Source organism: Botryllus schlosseri, chromosome 14 (genome assembly GCF_051294905.1).
Source record: "Botryllus schlosseri isolate E-star chromosome 14, Bs_hap1, whole genome shotgun sequence".
In the NCBI taxonomy this organism is placed as follows: domain Eukaryota; kingdom Metazoa; phylum Chordata; class Ascidiacea; order Stolidobranchia; family Styelidae; genus Botryllus; species Botryllus schlosseri.
Window position 1 is genome coordinate 19,044,913 of NC_137249.1, and position 20,808 is coordinate 19,065,720.

The 20,808-nt window shown below is 40.1% G+C and overlaps 1 protein-coding gene across 2 annotated transcripts; it reads right to left on the bottom strand.

The window, feature by feature from the left end:
- Nucleotides 1-1,532: 1,532 nt before the first annotated feature.
- LOC145455277 (uncharacterized) lies at nt 1,533-20,415 on the bottom strand. 2 transcript variants are annotated; one of them, XM_080333226.1, is made up of 18 exons: nt 20,109-20,415; nt 19,209-19,328; nt 18,965-19,088; nt 18,091-18,228; nt 17,191-17,400; nt 16,476-16,663; nt 16,233-16,329; nt 15,500-15,679; nt 15,350-15,434; nt 13,811-13,931; nt 12,611-12,681; nt 12,302-12,427; nt 11,752-11,868; nt 10,729-10,893; nt 9,805-10,334; nt 8,952-8,994; nt 8,748-8,880; nt 1,533-4,153 (listed from the first exon to the last, which is right to left on the bottom strand). In XM_080333226.1, coding segments are annotated over exons 1-18 (2,610 nt in total). In that variant the 5' UTR covers nt 20,270-20,415; the 3' UTR covers nt 1,533-4,152. The 2 variants fall into 2 exon arrangements, with proteins under 2 accessions (XP_080189352.1, XP_080189351.1); XM_080333225.1 differs by having other exon boundaries at nt 9,805-10,337; nt 20,109-20,414.
- Nucleotides 20,416-20,808: the final 393 nt, after the last annotated feature.

The window sequence follows — 20,808 nt, forward strand, 5'->3', positions numbered from 1 at the left end:
GGCGAATGATTCGATATCACCAAACAGAGTTATAAAAGGTTGATTTAACAAGAATTTAACTGGAAACTGAGCAGTCAGCACAGTGACGTGGACTCGGACTCGAGTCATAATACCATGACTCGGACTTGACCCTCTGCTCGGTGACTTGAACTCGGACTTGACTCGGTGGTGAATTGAAACTGACTCGACTTGACTCGAGTCAAAAATATAAAATTGAGATTGACTTGTGTCTCGGAGCCTTGTGATTTGGTGACAACCCTGTTGCTAATACAATTACACTTATTTCAGTAAATGATTGTTAATTTTATTTGTTTTTGATTGCATTTTTTCCGATGGCGGTGCGTGGTTCCGTATTAATATTAATATACGTTGTATTAAATCGCGCGCAATGCGAAGAAAAATTTCAAATTACATAAAATCTGCTTAAAAATAATATTATTTATGTTGATTTACGAAATAATTTTAAGCCTACTTCAGGCATTCAAAATTCCGGACATTTAGGCATATTTTAGAATTTTTTCCTGGACGTAGTTTTTACAGTGAAATTCCGGACATGTCCGGGAACTTCTGGACGTATGGCAACCCTAGGGTAGTCTAATTGAGGGCGAAACCGGGCAATCTATATTTCATCTGAGTCTGTCTTAGGCAGTACAGTTCGCCAGCTATTAACAACAGCTACTCAGCGCACCGAGCTTTTAGGCTACAGCCAAAGCTATGAAGTTTATATATGACTTAGACGTGAGAATTGCTCTAAATCTTCGAAGAATAGCAAAAATTTGCTCGAATGAAGTTGAAATCATCCTATACTCCGTTGATCGTGACTGCTGGAGTTTGAATTTGGCGAGCTTTCTTGAATACGAAATAAGTTTCATCTTCAACAATCGTCTTCTCAGAATGGTTGTGCAACACGTTCAATCAGAATTCATACATAGGCCTACATACTTTCACAATCACGGATAGCGTGGAGGAGAAAAAAGACTAGATGACCTTACTATAAAGGCCGTATCGCATCTCCGTCATCAAAGCATCTCGATGGTGCAGGCGAAAAAGAATACCATATCTCTCAAGTTCTCGTGTCCCCCTGAGAGCCTGCCGCGTCCCCCAGATTGAGAACCACTGATCTAGAGCAATTTACTGCGTAGCTATACGTTGTAAATTGCTATGGTCTACCTCTACACTATCAACTATGGCATGGAAACAGTAGATAACTGAAAACTGATCAGAATGGTGCGAAAGAATGTATCGATATGCATTGGAAACCTATAGTTTTCACAAGGAAGAATTTTAAATGCACACAAATGCAGTAAGAATTTTGGCTCTGGGGTGCGTGTATGTTAATAATTGGAATGTTAACCGGGATCAATTGTGTAATTGAATTCTCTATACATCATTGAAATTAATTGGTAAACCTGATTTACAATGGATGAAAAGCTGAAATATCCTCACTGTTCCCAAAAATTCAGCCAGGAGCCATAATAATCTGGCAACCACTTTATTCATTTATTTAGAAACAAAGGATGTAAACTTGGAGATTTGTGTTTGTTGGCTAAGGTAGTAACTGGTGTATACAGTCTTTGTTATAATTGTAAGGACATAACGCAAGATTCTCGGGAGCTGTGTTCATCAGATTAGTGAATACGAAGACAGATAATTCGAAACTGGAGAACAACAGGAGGTGAGTGAATAACTTGATGTCCATATCGGTAAATTCGTTGATCTGAATCTGATACTGTCTGTGAACGTATTGCATCAGTGTGATTGGTGATTGGCCCTATATTTCACAGCTGATAATTGACCCAATAAAGTAATCCCCGATTTTTTGATAATAATGTGAATAGAGAGATGGTGTTTGTTTTACAAAAATACATGAATTGTGTTCGTTCTATAGACTGTTTCAAAGAGTTGTGATTGTGAAGCTTATTGCTTAGTGAATTGACGCCATACTAGTCGTTTCGTCACACAAAATGTCCGAGTTACCTATACGCTAATTCTTCACTCACACATTCATCAACAATTATATACGTCTCTGGATATGAAAGTGTACCCTACCACTACCAGTGACATTTGCCAACTGATGTAACTATTATACCCTGTGTTGTGTATATATATATTATTCGTATAATCGTATGAATACATTTCTACAAAGTTTGCCAACTATACTATTATATGATATATCTGTTAATGTGAAAACATTCCAGTGCCCGTGTATTCTAGGAGAATGATTAAGCTTACACAAGCACTACTAATATTGTGTACATTGTTTATGCCTATAGCTGCCGTGGTTGGCATATATTTCTTCAAAACACTGAACAGGATTCTTGAACAGCTTTCTAAAAGAATGTGTGTGCGGTGATCACTCTCTATCAATAGGGTTTGGTTACTTTATGACGAGAAATAGATCATAAATGTTCGAGTGTAATGTAATTCTGAATATAGTATTGGGCGTCAAGTCGACTTCAATATTCTCGTATCACTCATTATGAAGTCATAACAGTGTGAAAGCTGTGGAAAGTTCAAAGGTTCTACGGTGGAAAATAGTATCAGAACTATAATTCTTGTCGATAAATCAGCTCTTGATGACAAGAAGCATATAATTCCAGTAGGCCTAAGTCCAATCATTACAATTCCGAATCATTGTGTGCAGTCTTATCTACTACATTTTTCAAATCTTTAATTTTCTTAGCAGAATGGTTGGCGAGTGTCATAGCTCCACTAATGTCGATAAAGAAAATGACAGAACAAAGAAGACTCCTCATTTACACGAATCTTCGTCCGAATCGGCCATGAAATGGGTTATCTCCAAAAGTGCGAGCGAACTTAGAGGTATGGGGGACTGTTGTTTTCGTCGGCAAAGCTTAGGGAAATTGGGAACACATGTGGAATCGTCTCTACAAAAAGCAAAGAACCGCAGAAGTGACTCACATTTACAATACCACTCAGGCGTTCCCTCGGGATATCTCAAGTTGTGTCAACATTGCGACGGTGACACAGAATTGGCAGGGACCTCCGATGAGGGACTGCGTCTAAGGTCACGGAGCCACGATTATGATCATAAAAGTAACGATAATACGTCCCGCTGACACGCCGCGTATTCCACACTGTGTTACACTTTTAAAAACCACCGACAATCAACATCCTCTAGTCGTACTGTGTATTTGTATTTACTTGATACGCTGCTGCTCGCTAAAACACCATGTATGGCATTAGCCAGTCTCTTATCGATCCAACTTGGACCCTAAAGCTATTAAATCGTGCACAGCTCTCTCATTTCTTCGGTGTTCGAATCCGATAGTAGCACTCAATTGGCACTGATCAAAATGTCGAGTTTGTGGAGGATGGAACTATGATCTCACAAGTTACGTGTGACCTTTTCATTTTTGATACTGCATGTGTAATTTATTTCATTTTTTGAAATTGCGTACTTGAGCAAGTGCTTTAATTTTTGTATGCATAGGTGATATGCAATTGAGATCGGATCTCCCAACGCTCATGTTTTTATCGAATTTTCCTATTTCATGTTCAAAAATATCGCAACACTGCAAATTTGTGTTTTATATTTTATGAATAAATGAAGTTTATGAATAATATACTGGAATAACCTCAAGATCATAGACCATAGTAGTAGTGTTGTTGCATTCGATACCAATATGAGAGGCATACTACATACTGGCCTACATCAGGCAACAGCTTGTGAAATTGCAACTAAAATTACAACCTGGCTTCACTTATCATGGCTAAGTAATGGTTGAATTCACAAACTTGAAAGCTTACGCAGGACCTAACTGATTCTCGATTGCGTACCGCAGTATCGTAAATAGTAACCACTGATCTGAAGAAAATAGCCATGCTCAATGACACAGACCCTTCAATAATATTTTTTGTGTATTGTCATGAATAAGAGTAAAAAGTATCGAAATGACAAAACGAAATGCTGTGAAATATGCGTAAATGTGGATAACACAATCAGGCCTTGTAAAAGGTGTCATTGGAATAAAGAACATGAGAGGCTAGTAGGGTATCCAAATGATAGTACTCAGCAAAATAAGCATAAGAATTGCATGTGGGTACGTAACCGAATTCCTCACGGCAAACATTTCTGCCTCAATTTCTTCAAATTTGAGTTTGGTTGCTATCCCAGTGCCATACAGCGTGCCTGATAAAAAATAATCATTTTCAGCAGGTTTTGGAAAAAAGATGTGCCTGGAGATCAAATACCCATTTTTTTCGATTTGAGGTTTTATTTTTGATATTGGGACAGCACAATGACCATTGGTGTAGCGGACAAAAGTACCAACAGCACAGCAACCAAGTAGTAATTTCAAAATTTCGAAACTATGTTGTTCTATCACCATGGCGCGGGAGCAATATCATCACACAGCAATGGCATTATCGCATTTGAAAATGATGCAAATCAGTGTTGGGATAACTCGAGTCATGACTTGACTCGAGTCACCTTTTTCGTATGACTTGACTTGACTCGAGTCACTTTGCTAAAATGACTTGACTTGACTCGGCCTATCAGAAATGTGGATTGACTCGTGACTCGGGGCAAAATTCACGAGTCAATTTCAAGTCATCAAGTAATCGGTGTCGATCAAAATCACTGCATCTTGTATATGGTTAGATTGTTCGCGAAACGCTGATGTAACCGGTGAGAGCGACCAATCATTTAATGATCGTGCGTTTTACTGAGCCTCCATTGTTCTTTCACAAATAAATTGACCGCAAACGAAGTGATCGAAGCTTACAGCTTACGTTGTCGTAAACTAGTAGAGTAAAGTCATTTCTGTTTTCTGTTTTTACCTTAACCTAACCTCTTGTTTTATTGAAACTGAATTCGAATATAGTTTATATAGTCCTCAACCGTTGGCGCAGGTTCGAATTGTATCAAATCGATTTGTAAATGCGTAATGTATTGCATCTTATCAATTCGTATCTATTAAACTGAGGTTTAGCAGTTATACGTTTATGTGAGCGATACAGCGCCTTCTTGTGTGTATATTTAACTCTATATTCGTTCATCGGTTCAAAATCAATGACCACTCAATCTGTATTTCAGACAGGTAGCAATGAACACTGACGTTATCATGCCTCATACTTCGAACAGGCAACTTGACTTGAATTGTGACTTGACTCGTGACTTGACTTGACTTGACTCGACTTGACTCAAGTCACCTCCAAAAATCGAGTGACTTGACTTGACTCGAGTCACCTTTGAAAATCGATTGACTTGACTTGACTCGAGTCAAAATGTGCAATGACTCGTGACTCGAAGGTAGTGACTTGATCCCAACACTGATGCAAATCTATCAAACTGAAAAATTAGAATAGTTACAGTATTGGTCTCCATAAATCGGAACAGTATAAGTGGATTAGTCTAAAACAGTGGTTCTCAACCTTTTTTTAGACACGCCCCCCCTTATTGTCATATCACAAAATCCAACTGGGATGCTAGCTACCCCAACAGATAGTTTGATAGCATGGAAGGTTATGACTGTTGATGAGAGAATTAAAAAATATGAAATTCGGTCTATATATAGAGAAACACGTGTGAATTGGAGGTAAATCGCGCAGAGCGCGAAAATTTTTTCAGTTGACTGCTTCTTCGCGCCCCCTTCAGATGCTTTCACACCCCCTCAAGGGGGGCGCGTCCCCAAGGTTGGGAACCACTGGTCTAAAATCAAAACCGATCGAGCACAACTGTGTCTGAGCGAGTTTGCGAGTATTCCAGAAAATTCGAGGTAGTTTGTTACAAATTCAGGTCACGAAGAGTGATGAAGTAATTCTACTTTTTTCAGAGTTCTGAAGTAGTTTTTTTGACTTGAGATTTTAAAAGTACAAAGTAGTTTTGCGATATGTTTGCATCACTTTCATTTATAATTAACAATTTCATCATTTCAATACATCACAAGACTGCGATACAATGAAAGACAGGAAGGTGTCGAAACGACTTGGAGTAGTCTTTGAAATCAGACACCCACCTGCCTATGAGATGTAAAAAGGTGGGTCCCACACTGAATGAAAAGTAAAAGAAGATAGTATAAAAGGACAGGCGACAAAAAGAGGCAGCATGTGATGGAAGGCGAGATCGATATGTTAGGCCGTGGTCTGGTAAACTTGATGACTGGACTTGTATTGAAAGTAGAAATTGTCATCAAAACATGTGAAATAGCCCCTGTGCCACAGTCACCAAATATGTTAAAATAGCACCCAATTGAAGTGTCATTAGTCAATTTCAAAAGTAGCCACCTCCGATCAACTGACAAAAAGAACCAAATCTATGTATCAAAACCAATTACTCAAGTAATTTTGAGACCTTCAATTCCTATTTCCAATTGAAGTAGTTTTAACACATCTCGGATATCACTACTTCAACTTGTAATTGACTAGAAATTTAAGCCGTTACTTCTACTTCTAACCGAGTACAAATGCCGACAACTTTGACCACGTACACATGACAATAATATGTGTCGTGTTTATGAAAGACATCACCCATTCTCCCTGATACCATGAAAAGGACTCGACAACTATCGAGTGCGCCACTCGACATAACTTCGCGACAAATCGATGAGACGATATCCACTTATGGGGATTTATCACGATAACTTGCCATATCTTTTTGTTCACTCATGACCTTGAAATAAGGATCGTTTCTCAACACATCGATGCCGCTGCATAATATAATTATGATAACGACAATAACAAAAATATTATCACGAGTAATTAGTCCAAAAATTTCGACACATCCAACATGTGAATCCAGACTTGAATTTCACAACAAATCACGCCTACAAAGGACAGTTCATAGCAAGTGGCCGGGATAGTTATACTATTTATGCAATGGTTGATATTCTTTATCAAAAGTTACAAATTCAGGTCCATAGTCAAATGGATCTGTCCACTAATGCGATGTCATTTGCAGATACCAGCCAATACCCGGAGGTGGTCAAAGTAGTATTACTTCTGCTGCTCAAGTAGAAGTAATTCTGCAAATTTCTACTCGATCACAAGTACAAATAGCGATTTTCAATGCAGGCCAAACGTACTTGAATTACAGAATGAAAAGTCTTAGAAATACTCAACCAGTTTTGAGAAGTAAATTAGGAAGAGGCATTTTCAAATTACAAGACGCATCTTCGCGACTTACAAAGAATGACTGATGGAGATGAGAATTGGCGCGGCAATTTCACTCATGGCAGCGATGCCTATCTAATCAAATCCAACTCTTGGACAAAATCTAAGACAGAGAGAAAAGTAGTTTTACTTCTAAAACTGTCTAAAAACGCGAGCACTTGAGTAAGTGTTGGAAGTAGACGAAAAAGGCAAAAAGTATCGCCGAAAAGTAGGTTTTGCCAAATTGCACTACCTACTATAGTGGTTATGATGTTAGAGCAGTGGTTCGATCGGTAAAAATTTGCGTTTTGCTACAGGGTTGTAATGACTCGACTCGAGATGTTTTGGTGACTCGACTTGACTCGAGTCATTTTTTCCAATGGGTAAAATGACCCGACTTGTACTCGAGTCATTGTGCATGGCTCGAACCAAGTCATACGACTCAAGATTAGGTCGGCCAAGACAGACATTTCATTGTAGCTTCGAAGAATAGTAAAGCTACCGTATAATTGGTATTTCGTCTATCAGTCCTGATACTTGGAAACAGGGCCAGAAACTGTTGGGAGGGGGAAAAATTACGATATTATGAATGCGAGCTATTCTATATCACTCGAGCAGAGCTGAAAAAAGTGGGTTGATCCGGATTGAACTGAAAACTGAACAGTGAACATAATGACTTGGACTTGACTCGGTGGTGAATTGAAAATGACTCGAGTCAAAACTATCAAAGTGAGAGTGACTTTTGACTCGGAAACTTGTGACTTGGTTACAACCCTGTTTTGCTACAACCTCTATTATACTGTGTCGCTTAATTGCACTATCGGAATTTATCGAAGTTTGTTTGAAGTCTCTGTGACCTTCACATATAGCTTGTCCGAAATGAGTTGTAGACCACGAACTGTCTATTATTAAGACATCATGCAGAAAAATACGTTTCATACTTCTCAATCCATTTAAAATTGGGTGCTTTGTTTGTCTACTTAACGGACAAGCGTTAAATTTGTTTGATTTGGGAATTGAGATAAAAACTTCTAATACATTTGGCGGACCAGCGGTTGAGAACCACTGTTTTTAACTACTTCCACTTAAGAGTAATTGATCAGTTTATTAGGCAAAATTAGAAATCTTAAATTTCATTTACTTAGAAATCGCTACATTTACTTATACTCCAGTAGAGATTTACTTCCTTACTTCTACTTCTGCTCAAGCACCAATATTGACACCATAATTGGTATTGAATTCTGTAGTCGCTGACGATTGCCCCAGATGCGCATCATCAAAAACTGTTTGGGTTCATTCCTAGTCTAGGAATATATTATGCAATTGATATTTATAGTAAGAGATTGCCTAACCTATAATACGCTCTGTGCTGATGAATAGAAACGATAAACCCACGTTTGTGCCTTGAAAAAATAAACATCGCTCCAAACTCATCAAACACATTATATTGACATCGCAAACATTGAAAATTCAAAGCTATGCTTATCCAAACGTAGTATTATGTAGAATATTTGCATTTCGTGAGAGTGTGTCGGAAGAAAAGGCAATCAATTATTAATACTGTTGCATCGCAGTACGAAATTGTTGCCCAATTCAACTGTGCAATGAGTCAATCGAAACCCGTATAAACTCACTAGGCCACAACTTTGTTGAAGAGAGACGTGATCTTGGGCTGTTTTTCGTTACTGCCTGGCTTTTTGTTCCGCGCCGCCGGTTTCTTTCTTCGCAGACCGCTGGCCCGCGCGCCGACAAAATATTTTGATTGCACTGAAACACAGTGAGAGAGCTGTCGTCACGCTGTGACTGTTTCACATTGCAAAACAACTGAAGCGTCATACCTGGTGTTGCGGTCTTTGGAGGTGTCTTTTTCACGACTTTTACCTTAAAATTGAAGGTATTGCTGAACTCATAACAATCGAAATAATACGTCGGGCAAAATAAATCATTCGTAATGTTTAGAGCAGAGGTTCTTAAATTGGGGGGCGAGGATTATTAAATCAGTTTAAATAACCTTTTTTCCAAATCTGAACTTCTTCACTGCACAAAAAATGTGGCCCAATTCCAACCAGTAGAAGCCGCGCAATCCCAAATTAAAATTTCATCCATTTACGGAAATATCAAGTGTTTACAGACATTACACTGGCAAACTTTGGCATGCCTTATGAATGATGCACTCTCAAGACAGTAATAAATTGAGCTGTTTTCTCAAATTTCAACGTGCTCAATAACGGCAATATGCATCATTTTTAATAATCATCCCATACCCAGCAGTTACACCGATGCTTTTGTTCGACTAATACCAGAGTTTGGATCGACCAGAAGACACCTCATGTGTTAGAAGCATTAAATATTAAGGTAATTGAACGATATTTAACCCAACTAACCATAACAAAACTTCTAAATAAGATTTGTCATTTTTGAATGGAAGGTATGAACAGACGAGTTGACCCCACGCAGAGGCACACCCTGTTCTACACCGTTACAGTTTCACGTCTCTCGTACTCTCTCTCCGTCTATAAAAGCCATGATGCTACTAGTAATTGGTCATTTGGGTTGGCATCAATTATCACACAATTTTGGAAATATGAATATACAAAAGCCTAGCAAAGACGACCAAACTGACCTTTTGACTAACTACACTCAAAATCGTTCAGTTGTCAAAAGGTCTGATCTAAACACACAAATATGCACCTTATTTGACCGAGCGTTATCAATCAAAGGAATGCTTTCATCTTCTTCGCCAGACGATAAAACCAAGACCACACTTTCCGAAACTCCATTTTGCAAACGATTCGGAATCACAGACTCGCCATTACAACGCAAGTTACTATGTCCACCTTGTGTCTTATTCAATACCGTGTCATCTAGGTTGGCGCAACTGTGAGTTCGTACTTCATCAGAAATTGTCGACGTTGATATCTCATCATCTTGCACAGCATCGTCGTGTGGTTTCGAGCGTGCCTTATCAATGTAGGGTATACTTTCGTCTTCATAAGATAAATTTATGTCTGAAGCATGCAGCTTGTGCTTGTTTCGCTTCAAATTCGATTCCCTTCCTTCGTCAGACGAACTAACATCGGACAGAGTTGTCTCTATGTGACACTTTCCCTGATTTCTGACGTCTAAAATTGGAATATCTTCGTCGAGGAGAGGAAATAAGTCGTTGGCATCTGCCGAAAGGCAATTTTTGATATCGGACAAAAATTGCTCGCTTCTGCCATCTTCTGGAAATGAAATCGGAGGCATGTTAGATAAGGCTGTTTCGCGTCAGGCATTTGGAAAGAATCAGGGCTGGAAGTCGAGTTCAAATGGTGCATTAATCTTCGAGTCGAATACTACTTATTATGACGTCATAACAGCATGAATGACTCATGAAGCTCAAATATGCACCTTTTATATGACCACAAAGAAAACAATGGCAGTTACACCACATTTAACATAATGACATTATATATAGAGCAACACATTAAAATAACAACCCGAATTTTTTGGACACAACGGTACCCCAATGATTCCTGTTCAAAATCTAACGGGATGCTTTGTAAAAATGCACCCGGCACACACACCGGAGAATATTTAACGCTATATCGCATGAACAATTCGAAAAACCCTTACCGTTTAACCCAGTTGAAACAGGCATTGGTTTGATCACCGTCCTTTTGGCCGGTTTCGAACGTTTCGGCAAATTTTCCTTTTTTGCAGAAAAACACGATTTTTTGGCACTCGTCGGTGGAAACGCTATTTTTATCCGTTTCAGCGGCGTGCTTTTGCGGACGTTACCTGAAAACATGAAACGCGTTCCAAGTATTGGAGGTTTATCTACAATTCTAGACTCATCATTGCTACAAGAACCGTATAATCCGGAAATCACAATGTAAAATATCGGTGTTAAATGACCATAAATCAGTGGTTTTTAAATGGTGTTTTAAAACATCGCCGCTAAGCTATAATTTAATTCGTAGAGAGCAGTTGTTCTCAACCGGGGTTCAAATGCACCACAAGGGTTAGCTGAGCCAGTCTCAGGGGTTCGGTGGCGATCAAGACCCGACTAATACAGCAGAAGCCGCACTGCTTTGCATTAAATGTTCATAACAATCTTTTTGTTTTGTGTTTAAGTCACGTTTTAATGCTTTTGTTCTTTTAACACTGTGGCTGTGGTTGATGCATTTATTTTGTGCAGCAGTATTCTACGGTGACGGATTAGCTGTGCAATGTTGTAGATTTTTGTCTGGGGTTCGTTGACGGCTTGCAGATCAGTGTATGGTTAGCAAATTTAATAAAGGTCAAGAGCCACTGCCATAGATGTCGGAACAGCTTCAAGTGAATTTGGCATTGGAAATGTAAGTACAATTATGAATATGAAATTGTTGCAGGAAATATTGTATTAACGAATTCGGAAATAAATGTTTCTCTGAATTTGAGTCTATGGTATACGGCACTTATTGAATTTGACACTTGGCATGAGTGTATTCGTAGTTAGGGTTAGAGTCAGCGGTTAGGTTAGGTTTATTATCAATTAGAGCTTGCGGCAGGGGGAGGTTCGGGTAAGGTTTAGGGGTAGCCAACATGCCCTTTTCACTGGTAACCGCATAATAATAAACAACACGACGTGGAGGGAAGAGATTCGACGGAACCCACTTTCTGCCGGCACTTTAATAAGCGGAGTCCTTATTTCGTTCTTCCTTTGATATTCTTCAAGCTTTTCCAGAAACTCGCTCACTTTCTTCGGTGACTTCAAGGAGTCCAACGATAGTTCTAAATCATCGGCAATCACTCGAAACAATCAGCGATATTACTTGTGTGGTATAATCAAGTGATTCTTTACGAAAACTGGATACTATGTGAGCGGCTGATTTCCACGTCAAAAGAGCAGATCGCAGAAACATTTTCCGAGTCCACGTAATAATGACAGAACTAACTATAGATAGGGGGTTGTAGTCGTTGAGTCGCTAGTTGAATGGCATCTCTAAGTTAGATGGAGTCCCAAGTTGGACTTATGAGTCATGATTTCAAGTTTTATGAAGCGAATTCGCGAAAAATAGCTGCTTGACAATTCCCAGCCAAGACAGTTATTGAGGATTATAACCCACATAATCTGCTGACAAAGGTGAATTATAGCGTTCAAAAGTGATCGCTATCACACGTCACGAATTCTTGTCGCCACCCGATGAAATGGGCGTGAGCTTACTCTTTTTCTGCGGACTTGGCTCCAATTGAACGTTAGACTTCATCTCCGCCAATATCTCGTTTAAAACTCCGTCTGATTCTGCATTGTTGGCAAAAGTACAGCTGCTATTTGAATTGTCCGGCGTTTCTGTAAAAGATTTCCCATTCATTCAATGCAACCACTAGACGCAACACTAGCAAACATGATTGCAACCAGGAACTTTAGCACAGTTTAGCACGGCGTTTATTACAAATACAGTATGATACGCAGGTTGAGTGACAAATTTCTGTTCAAGGCAGCGTACTTGCCAACATGAAGCAGGTAACCTACCATCAATGCACGTCAAAGTTTCAGAAGTGTCTTCCAAGAACGAGGGTTCGTCGTTTGTCTTTGCAAAAAATCTGTCAAAACACATTTTTACAGAGATTATGCCACTGGAATTAAAAATCCCGAAATTTTCAGCACAAAATCACACAACCATCTAATTTCGAATTGGGATATAGAATCGCAATACCTAATATTTACATCTCTAATACCTCGTTTCCATGCTAGGCCGACGGTCGGCCGAAAGGCCATGACGCATGCGTTGTACATGTCGGCCGTGTTTCCATGACCAGGTGTAATCAGACCGTGACTTGGCCGAACTAGGTGGGCGAAGCGATCGCAATGACGTTTTTGGCTTACTTCATGTAATAATTTCATATTAATCACAAGATTACGTTAAATGACTCGGTAGCAATGAGCCGAGATGACTTGTAGCGGTCATTCAGTCTGACAACACGCTTTGACCTTGAACACGTAGGCCTACATCCATCCAACATGTAAATGGTCATGATGAACCAATAGCTTAAAACTAACAGAAGATAAAATGAAATGGAAAAAAGATGAAAATTGGTGGCGTATCTTAGTATGTGGGGGATATAGATATGGGATACCGTGGTCCAATAATTTCGAACGCAGAGTAGTAACTTGCCCAGTAGTCTACCGGTACTACTGTTTCGTCGTCATGATTCAGACATGAACTTCAAGTGTCCTGTTGATGATTTGCTTACAAGGGGAATGTGAATAAGTTCAACTAGTTTGTGGTCAAGCGGTATAGTTTGTATTGTACCCATGCACCAGAACACAAACCCTCGAATTGTGACAGCAGCGTATATGATCAGATCGCGAAGATTTCGGTAGCCTACGGGTAATTCGTAGCAGTACCGGTACTACTAAATTCATTGCAATCATAATTAAATTCCGGGTTTTTCAAGGCGTCCAAGATCCGTCCGGAGTGCAGCCATAGTTAATTTGTTACGGAAAGTGTATTGTAAGTAGCTAATACCAATTCGCTAATCCAAGACACAGCGCAAGCATGGCCGAAAGGCTAAGCCGAAGGATTCACTCGATGGCCGACGAGTCGGCCGACGTGGGTGTGCAATATGTGCATGCGCAACAAAATTCTCTCGTTCGTTGGCCGAATCTCTCGAAAATGGGCCCATCGGCCGTGCATGGAAACGCAGTTTAATTAGCAGACAATGAGGTCACCTGCTTTTGACGACTTCATTTTTATCCAGATGGGTTTTCCGTCTCATTCTTTGCCGCAATGTTAATTTTGATGGCGATTGCGGCTTAGAAGATTGAGCCAGTTTAGCCACCTCTTCGTCTTCTATCAAACAGTAAAGCGTGTTACAGGTACAGGCGCGTAGCCAGCCGAAAAATAAGGAGGGGGCTTTGAAATAAAAGGGCGGGGTTCCCAATTTTTTGCGAATGTACTAATATAGCATCAATTCATTAGGGTAAGTACATGCGTGAATGACGATTATTCAATCTCCTCGTGTTGATGATTATACGCGTATGATAAGCTTGTCGACGACTCCGGAAGTGCTGTTAATTCGCGACTCCCTGATCTGTCGTGCGCAAACCTGCGCTTATCAACGCTTCAAACAATTAAATACGAGCGCTTATCAACGCGTCTTACGTAGCCTCGGCGACGATTTGCGCAAGTCATAATGTTCGAGTTTTATGGAATATGTGCTATAATGACGCCGATTTCAGGTGCTTCAAACCTGTCCTCTTTTATAACTCAAGCCTTTACGCACATCTTCTGATGGTTATGTTCAAGTATTAGCGGAAATCAATTACGCATGTACGACGTATGTACTCGTCGCATATGTTTGCGGACATTCGATGTCATTCAGTTTCGCGATGTCACTCTTTAATCACTATCGCTAATCAGCACACACTCAACGGCATTGTCTCCAAGCCATCGAGAGCTAGGAGCCAAACCATGCTAGGCCCGAGACGCGATAGTTTAGGCTAGCGATGAACTTAGGCTAGCGATGATATGTCTTTCGTATTAGGCCTATTGCCGATGCGATTGTGTAAGGCCAACCGATGATATCGTGCGCACCACCCAAAGCAGATGCGATTGTGCAGGCCATCGACGGTACAGTGCGCACAGGGCCTATTACAGATGCGATTCTTCAAGCTAGGCTTGTTGGAGACGTGATAAATCAGGCGACGATTGCCGAGTGCGCGGTAATCAATGACCTGATTTTGCAATCATCTCAGCGGGCGATCGCTCGCGTTACATTGTGCAATGTGCAGTGCAATGTGCACTGACAATCTCGCTAATTGGCAACACGCCTCTCGCTAATTGGCCACGCGCAACACTGATAATACGAATTATTGAATTGCAATCGAGTATTAGCGCCTGAACGGTCAGTTCAAAAGCACGGGGTTTCGCGTTTGAGGAAGGGGTTTCGCACTTCAAAAGACATGTTGTACATGTACAATACAATACGCAATTGCAATATGATGATAAACGTAAAAGAACCAGCATAGTATTAGGTTGAAATTAACGATGTATTTTTCGCTCAGAAAACCAGGTAGATAATCTCAGGCACTGTGTCTATGTAAAGCATGAAATCACAAGTTTTTTTAGCGTGGCATCTCATAGATTTTGACAGTCATAGTAAACTTTTGACTGCAACGACAGCCAGGTCCCAATTTTTAAACAGGTCTTCGAAGTCACGTATGACGCCACGGCACAGATAGCACCGAAAACTTGCATCGTAAACTCACCTTTTTGATTTTTACTCGTATGCAAACTGGCCTGAGAGCATAAGTCGAGCGCTTGCTCTGCATTCAACAGGGAATGCTTCCGTTTCTAATAGAAAAAGCACCGAGAATAAAAACAGGACAACAAAATTTTCTGAGTCAACAAGCGCTTACACGTGTCGCCAGCAAACTCTTCACGTTGATCACAGATTCTCTTCCTCTCAAGGTTGCTGTTTCCGAGTTTTCCTTCTCCGGCCGTGCTTCCTCGCCTGAGTTTCGAACGCGATGAAGATAGTCGCCGTGCCAAATACTGGTTCGACGTAGCGAGGACTTTTCTTTCGATTTTCGGGATGCCTACACAGTAAACGGTCAATCAATAAACATCAACAAGAGAAAAAATGAGCTCGCCGACAAAGCTGCCAGTTTTGCTACAAAACAAACACAGGATCTATGCTAGAATTTCTAATAATTTTGTAAGATTGACGACATAAGAGTTATCCAACCAGAAATCAGCAAAGAAAAAACCAAAATGTACACCGCTAACACATTTACATAGCCATCTGCTTTGACGATTCAGCGTAAGCCAAGAGGGGGGTTAAGTTGATGGATAGACTTCAAGTTGCTGTAACGTAATCAAGCGTTACATGATTTCAAAGTTACTGAACCTTTTGTAAATACTGATATGGTGTTATATTATACATAAATTTATTATGAAATGCTTTGACTGATGAGCGGAATCATGAAATATCATTTTATCAAGAGTCAGAGAAAACTTGGATTCAGTATGATAACTGTTGAATCTGTCACGGTCTCAAATACCGTGCACATTTTCCAATCTTGGTGCAACGCTCTTACTCATTTGGCATGGAGTTACCCTTACGCTAACGACACTAAAAATGTCACGTACCATCCAAGAAGTGGGATCGAAATGACCGATTTGCGTTCCGTTGTTGATATCGATATTTCCCCATGCGATTTGCAACGCACGCTGTTGCGGCATCCATCTGCACATGACGTTACGATAGGAAACAAACACTTAAAGAATGTGACACACAGCACAATTTAAAATGAATCTTAGATAAATTTGCCTCTTTGGGCACACTATTACATATTTATCACTGTAGTAGCTGTAATAGCTTTGTAAGGATACGGTCCGGCAAATTTGACGTCGCCCTCCTTGACATCAGGGGGGTAGGGGTTCAACGGGACCAATCGACGAGATTTCGGGTCGATCACGAGTTGATACAGGAATGTCTTGTCCGCCCTTTCAAAGCCGACGGCGTATTCCGGTGCGACCTTATCCAGACCTTTGACGTACTGATGGAGCTTTTTCACCATCTGAACAAATGGGGGATATTCGACTTAAACCAAGAGTACGGGCGATTCCCAGGTTGTTTACATCACATTCAACAGCAATGATTTATCGAACAATAAACATGCACCTGCAACAAATTTCCAAAAGGAGCTTGAGGCAGATAAAGCAGACATTGATGATACTCTGTAACAATATTCATTATAATCTTTTCGTTATGTGTAAAAATCATGTTTGAATGGGTTTGTTCTTTTAATAATGTTATCAATGGACAGTTCATTTATTTACACCTAGAATTCTATAGTAATGCATCAGATGTTTAGTCTAGCAGATTTTCGTTATTGTTGGTTTCCTAAAGGCTTGCCAATATAAAATGTAAAAAGTAGCAGGTTTGACTTCAAAAACTCTCGAATTATTAGTCTAAAACATAACCACTTCAGAATACAGTGAAAGTAGATACGACCTACGTACTCTGAAAAGCAAAAACACTTCATTTATGGCCTCTGAAAGGAGTTGACACAAAACCAAAAATTTTGCAAGTTTGGCGACATACCTGATAAATATCCTTATTTATCCCGAGTTTTACCGCCTTGCACGCTTTTACGAGTCCGATGCCTTTGATACTGGGCAAATAATCGCACCCTGACAATATGCACATATGACGAAATGAATCGATCGTGAATCCCTGCAGGCTCTTCACGTTCTGAAACCGATCAACCGACACCTCCTGCGCTCTTCCGGTCAGATCCATCTTCAAAATCACCTACAATGACAAAATAAATATGGTGTATGTTTCCTTCTAAAATTGTTCCCAATATAAAACTCTTATAGTCGGTCATTGGCTTCCAACCCAGCCCAGGCACATTTAGCGCGGGTCATAACGAAATTTCAGAGAGAAATATGCTTATTTGGTGTGGAGTTTTTCATTCTTAGGTGCAGGTAGGACCTTACCAGTGAGATATTGTACCATTTGAACAGATTAGCATATCTAGCATTGTTAATGCTTTCTTAGTCGTCAGGGTTTAAATTTGGTCTCATTAATTTGCAATTTTAAAGTGAGTGAGGTCAGTAGAGGTCGATCTACATTATATACTATTCCATATAACAAAGATAATATTATTAATAATATTACATGTTTTTAACGTTTTAAATACGACAACATGAGGTTAAAAATGATTTTATCACTGCAACTTTGGGCCTCACTAAGGATTCATGAATAGGTTGCTAAGAAATCCAGTTAAGATCTTCCATGTCTGTGTCAAAGAGCTACACAAACCAAACAGTAGACAGAGACCCACAGGACACAGAAAGAAATACAACTAAGAGATGCATGTTTCACCCGGCTGATGAGCCCGTTCAGACTCCTTACAGTAAGGTTCAGGGTTAGTAAAAATTGCAACATAAACGCAACTACAACAGAAAAACTGCCTCCATTGTTATATTTTGAACGTACCTTTTCGCAACCAAAGCACAGAAGATCCGAATCTTCCGTTACGACGGCTTGAGCATAACCATGCTTCAGCAGGTATGCAAGTTGGGCATCAGCTTCATACGGGGCGACAATGCAATCCACGCCACGCTCCCGGGCCGCCTAAATTAACAAACCTACATCAAATCCTGTCAGGGGTAAAACGGCCGTATTCATTGGAGTAATTTCATTCTTGTTTCGTTTTGACCAAACTTTAGAAATTGCTTTTTGAACTTAAGATATGTTGTAAAAAGTTGCTTTACAAAATGAATATCAGAGCTCCAGCTGTGGTGAGCGTTTGTGGGTTTCAAAGTGAAGCAGCAAGAATTAGTGCTTGCGTGCTATGGCGCCCAATCATATAGGCGTGAATGTGGTTAAACAAACTATGATTTTAATTTCATTGACATAAATATATGAAATGAGGAACAAAAACCAAACTTTTTTGACTAATCGGCTCCTTACCAAGCTCGGTATGCCATTATCAAAAAAGTTTGGTTTTGGTTCCTTGAAATACTCATTTTTGTGTAGGCTACTCACGGCAGGTTAAAAGTAGTTTTTCGATTCACTTCAATCGGTTTTATGTAAGAATTAATCAGCAGGTTGGCACAGGGCCAGATAGGCTGTATAGTTGAAATCTCTCGCTGTGGCGTGGTAAAAATTCATTAGGGCCAACTGATTGAAAATTCAACTTGCTAAGAAATTGAAAATAAAAGCCAGAATCGCCTAATGTCTTGCAAAATCACAGTAAGGGGTGATTGCTGACGTGAGAACCACTGCACCTTAACTAAAAACATGAAAGTGCAAGTCCATTCATTGGTCAATTTTCAAACATGTCGAATGTCTTATTCGCTCAAAATACCTTCATCACATCCAGTGCCATTGTGGGAGTGACGCTGATGCACTTTGTGAATGCATCACGAGCTTCATTTGCCTTCCCTTCGCGAAGAAATTGCTTGCCTTTTTGCATATACAGCTCACGGCGTCTGTTTCGAAATTAAATTGTTCATTTGGAGTGCAACTACCTTGATTAGGCTACAGGATCAAAGACAATATCCAATGAAGCATCTAACTTCAAAGCAGTGGTAAGACCTAGGAGCACTCACTCTCTACGCTGCTTCTCCACTTCCTTCTTGGATGGCAGATGGCATCCATCAAACACGAGAATGGGCCGGACGTTGTACGATTCTAACATGTCCACAAATTTCATGCAATACTTCACATATCTGAAACAATGAGTTTCACTCGGCAATTAACACCAGGCGACACACATTTGAATGTTTTACGTAGATTACAAACATATGGGAATGGAATCTCTCAGAGACCAGAGATAGTTCCCTGGATCTAAATCGTGTATTAACTGTGTGCAAATAGTGCGACTGAAGACTAGACTATATTTTATATCGTTGATCGACCGACCCATATTCCACCTCTGATCCGAATGAAATGCTGCAACTTTTTTTGTAGTTTTTCTGAATTGATGTTATATTGCGATGTGAAGACAGACAATCAAGATGTTGCGGTATGTCAGAAATATAGCAAATACTTATCGGATACGTGTGACAATTTGTGCAGTATGGAATCGTTATCCGTAACACGCGGACTTTGTAGACTATCGCAATGCATGCGGTAACGTGGTGTGGGCTGACAACTGACAACCCTCTACAACTGCTACCGTACTGATTTTGGCTGAAATCTGTAGTCATCATTCCTACTGTAAATACTAATACCAGGATAGGGATAACTGCAGTATGGGCTGTCATACGAAGAAAATTTCCACCACATACAATCAATTGAGGAAAAGGCACCGAGATTCTACTCAGGCAATTCGTACAAAAGTCTGAAGTCAGTAAGCTTGATGGGGAGGAATTGATTATCAAATTATCACCAATAAGTCTAATTTATTTTAAGAGAAATTTAATGCACCGATATTTATGCTATTTTAATGTTTTATATTGTTGTGAAATTGCGTAGGCCTGAAATGGTGGTAGAACATATTTACTTACTGATCGGTCTTTTGGCCCTTTGCTAGTTTGTCAGCGCAAGCAAAGGCACCTCTGTGCAACCAACAATACGTGTCGACGGCAACACACCTTCCCGAGTAGTCGCGAATGTGGATTTCAGCCGTCGCATCCTTCAAGAAACGTAATAATCCTTGAATACCCATATGGTCGGAACGCTTGAAGTAGCACACAGTAGCAACGATCCTGCATCAAATTCCGTATTCTACTTGCAAATTACTATTAACTAACAAACAACTATATAACATTCAACTAGTTGCAGTCTTCCCGCCAGGTGACTCGTAAACAAACCACTATTGTTTAGTCAAGCATCGCCGCTTGTACAATTTAGCTTGTATTATGAAATATCAGTGGTCACTGGTCAAGCACTTCTGCGTAGGTTAATAATCTACACTAGTGGTTCTTAACCGTTTTTCCTCCAGCGCCCCTTTTAAAAATTATCGGGCGCTATCCCCCCCCCATATTGTAAGGACTGTAATAACGAGAACGGATAAGAGGGAGGGCCGTAACAGCACTTCGTCAGCCCAACTAAAAAACGATTGTCTTGCGCACCCATAGCGTGATAAACCAAACTTCTGGGGGCTTCGCTCCCAAAAACCACATCGCGTGATTTCGATGGTCCCCAAAGTTTGTGTGGCCTGGTCGCCCTAGGCGCTAAAAGTTTCTATAATGCACGAATGAATAG

Bases quoted from the DNA above. Each gene is read 5' to 3' on its own strand.
- LOC145455277 (XM_080333225.1), bottom strand. From the start codon at position 20,269: ATGGGTATTCAAGGATTATTACGTTTCTTGAAGGATGCGACGGCTGAA. The intron at 16,664-17,190 runs GTATGTCGCCAA...CCATTTGTTCAG, and splicing joins TAAATAAGGATATTTATCAG to ATGGTGAAAAAGCTCCATCA. The intron at 15,680-16,232 runs GTACGTGACATT...TTTACTGTGTAG, and splicing joins TCGATCCCACTTCTTGGATG to GCATCCCGAAAATCGAAAGA.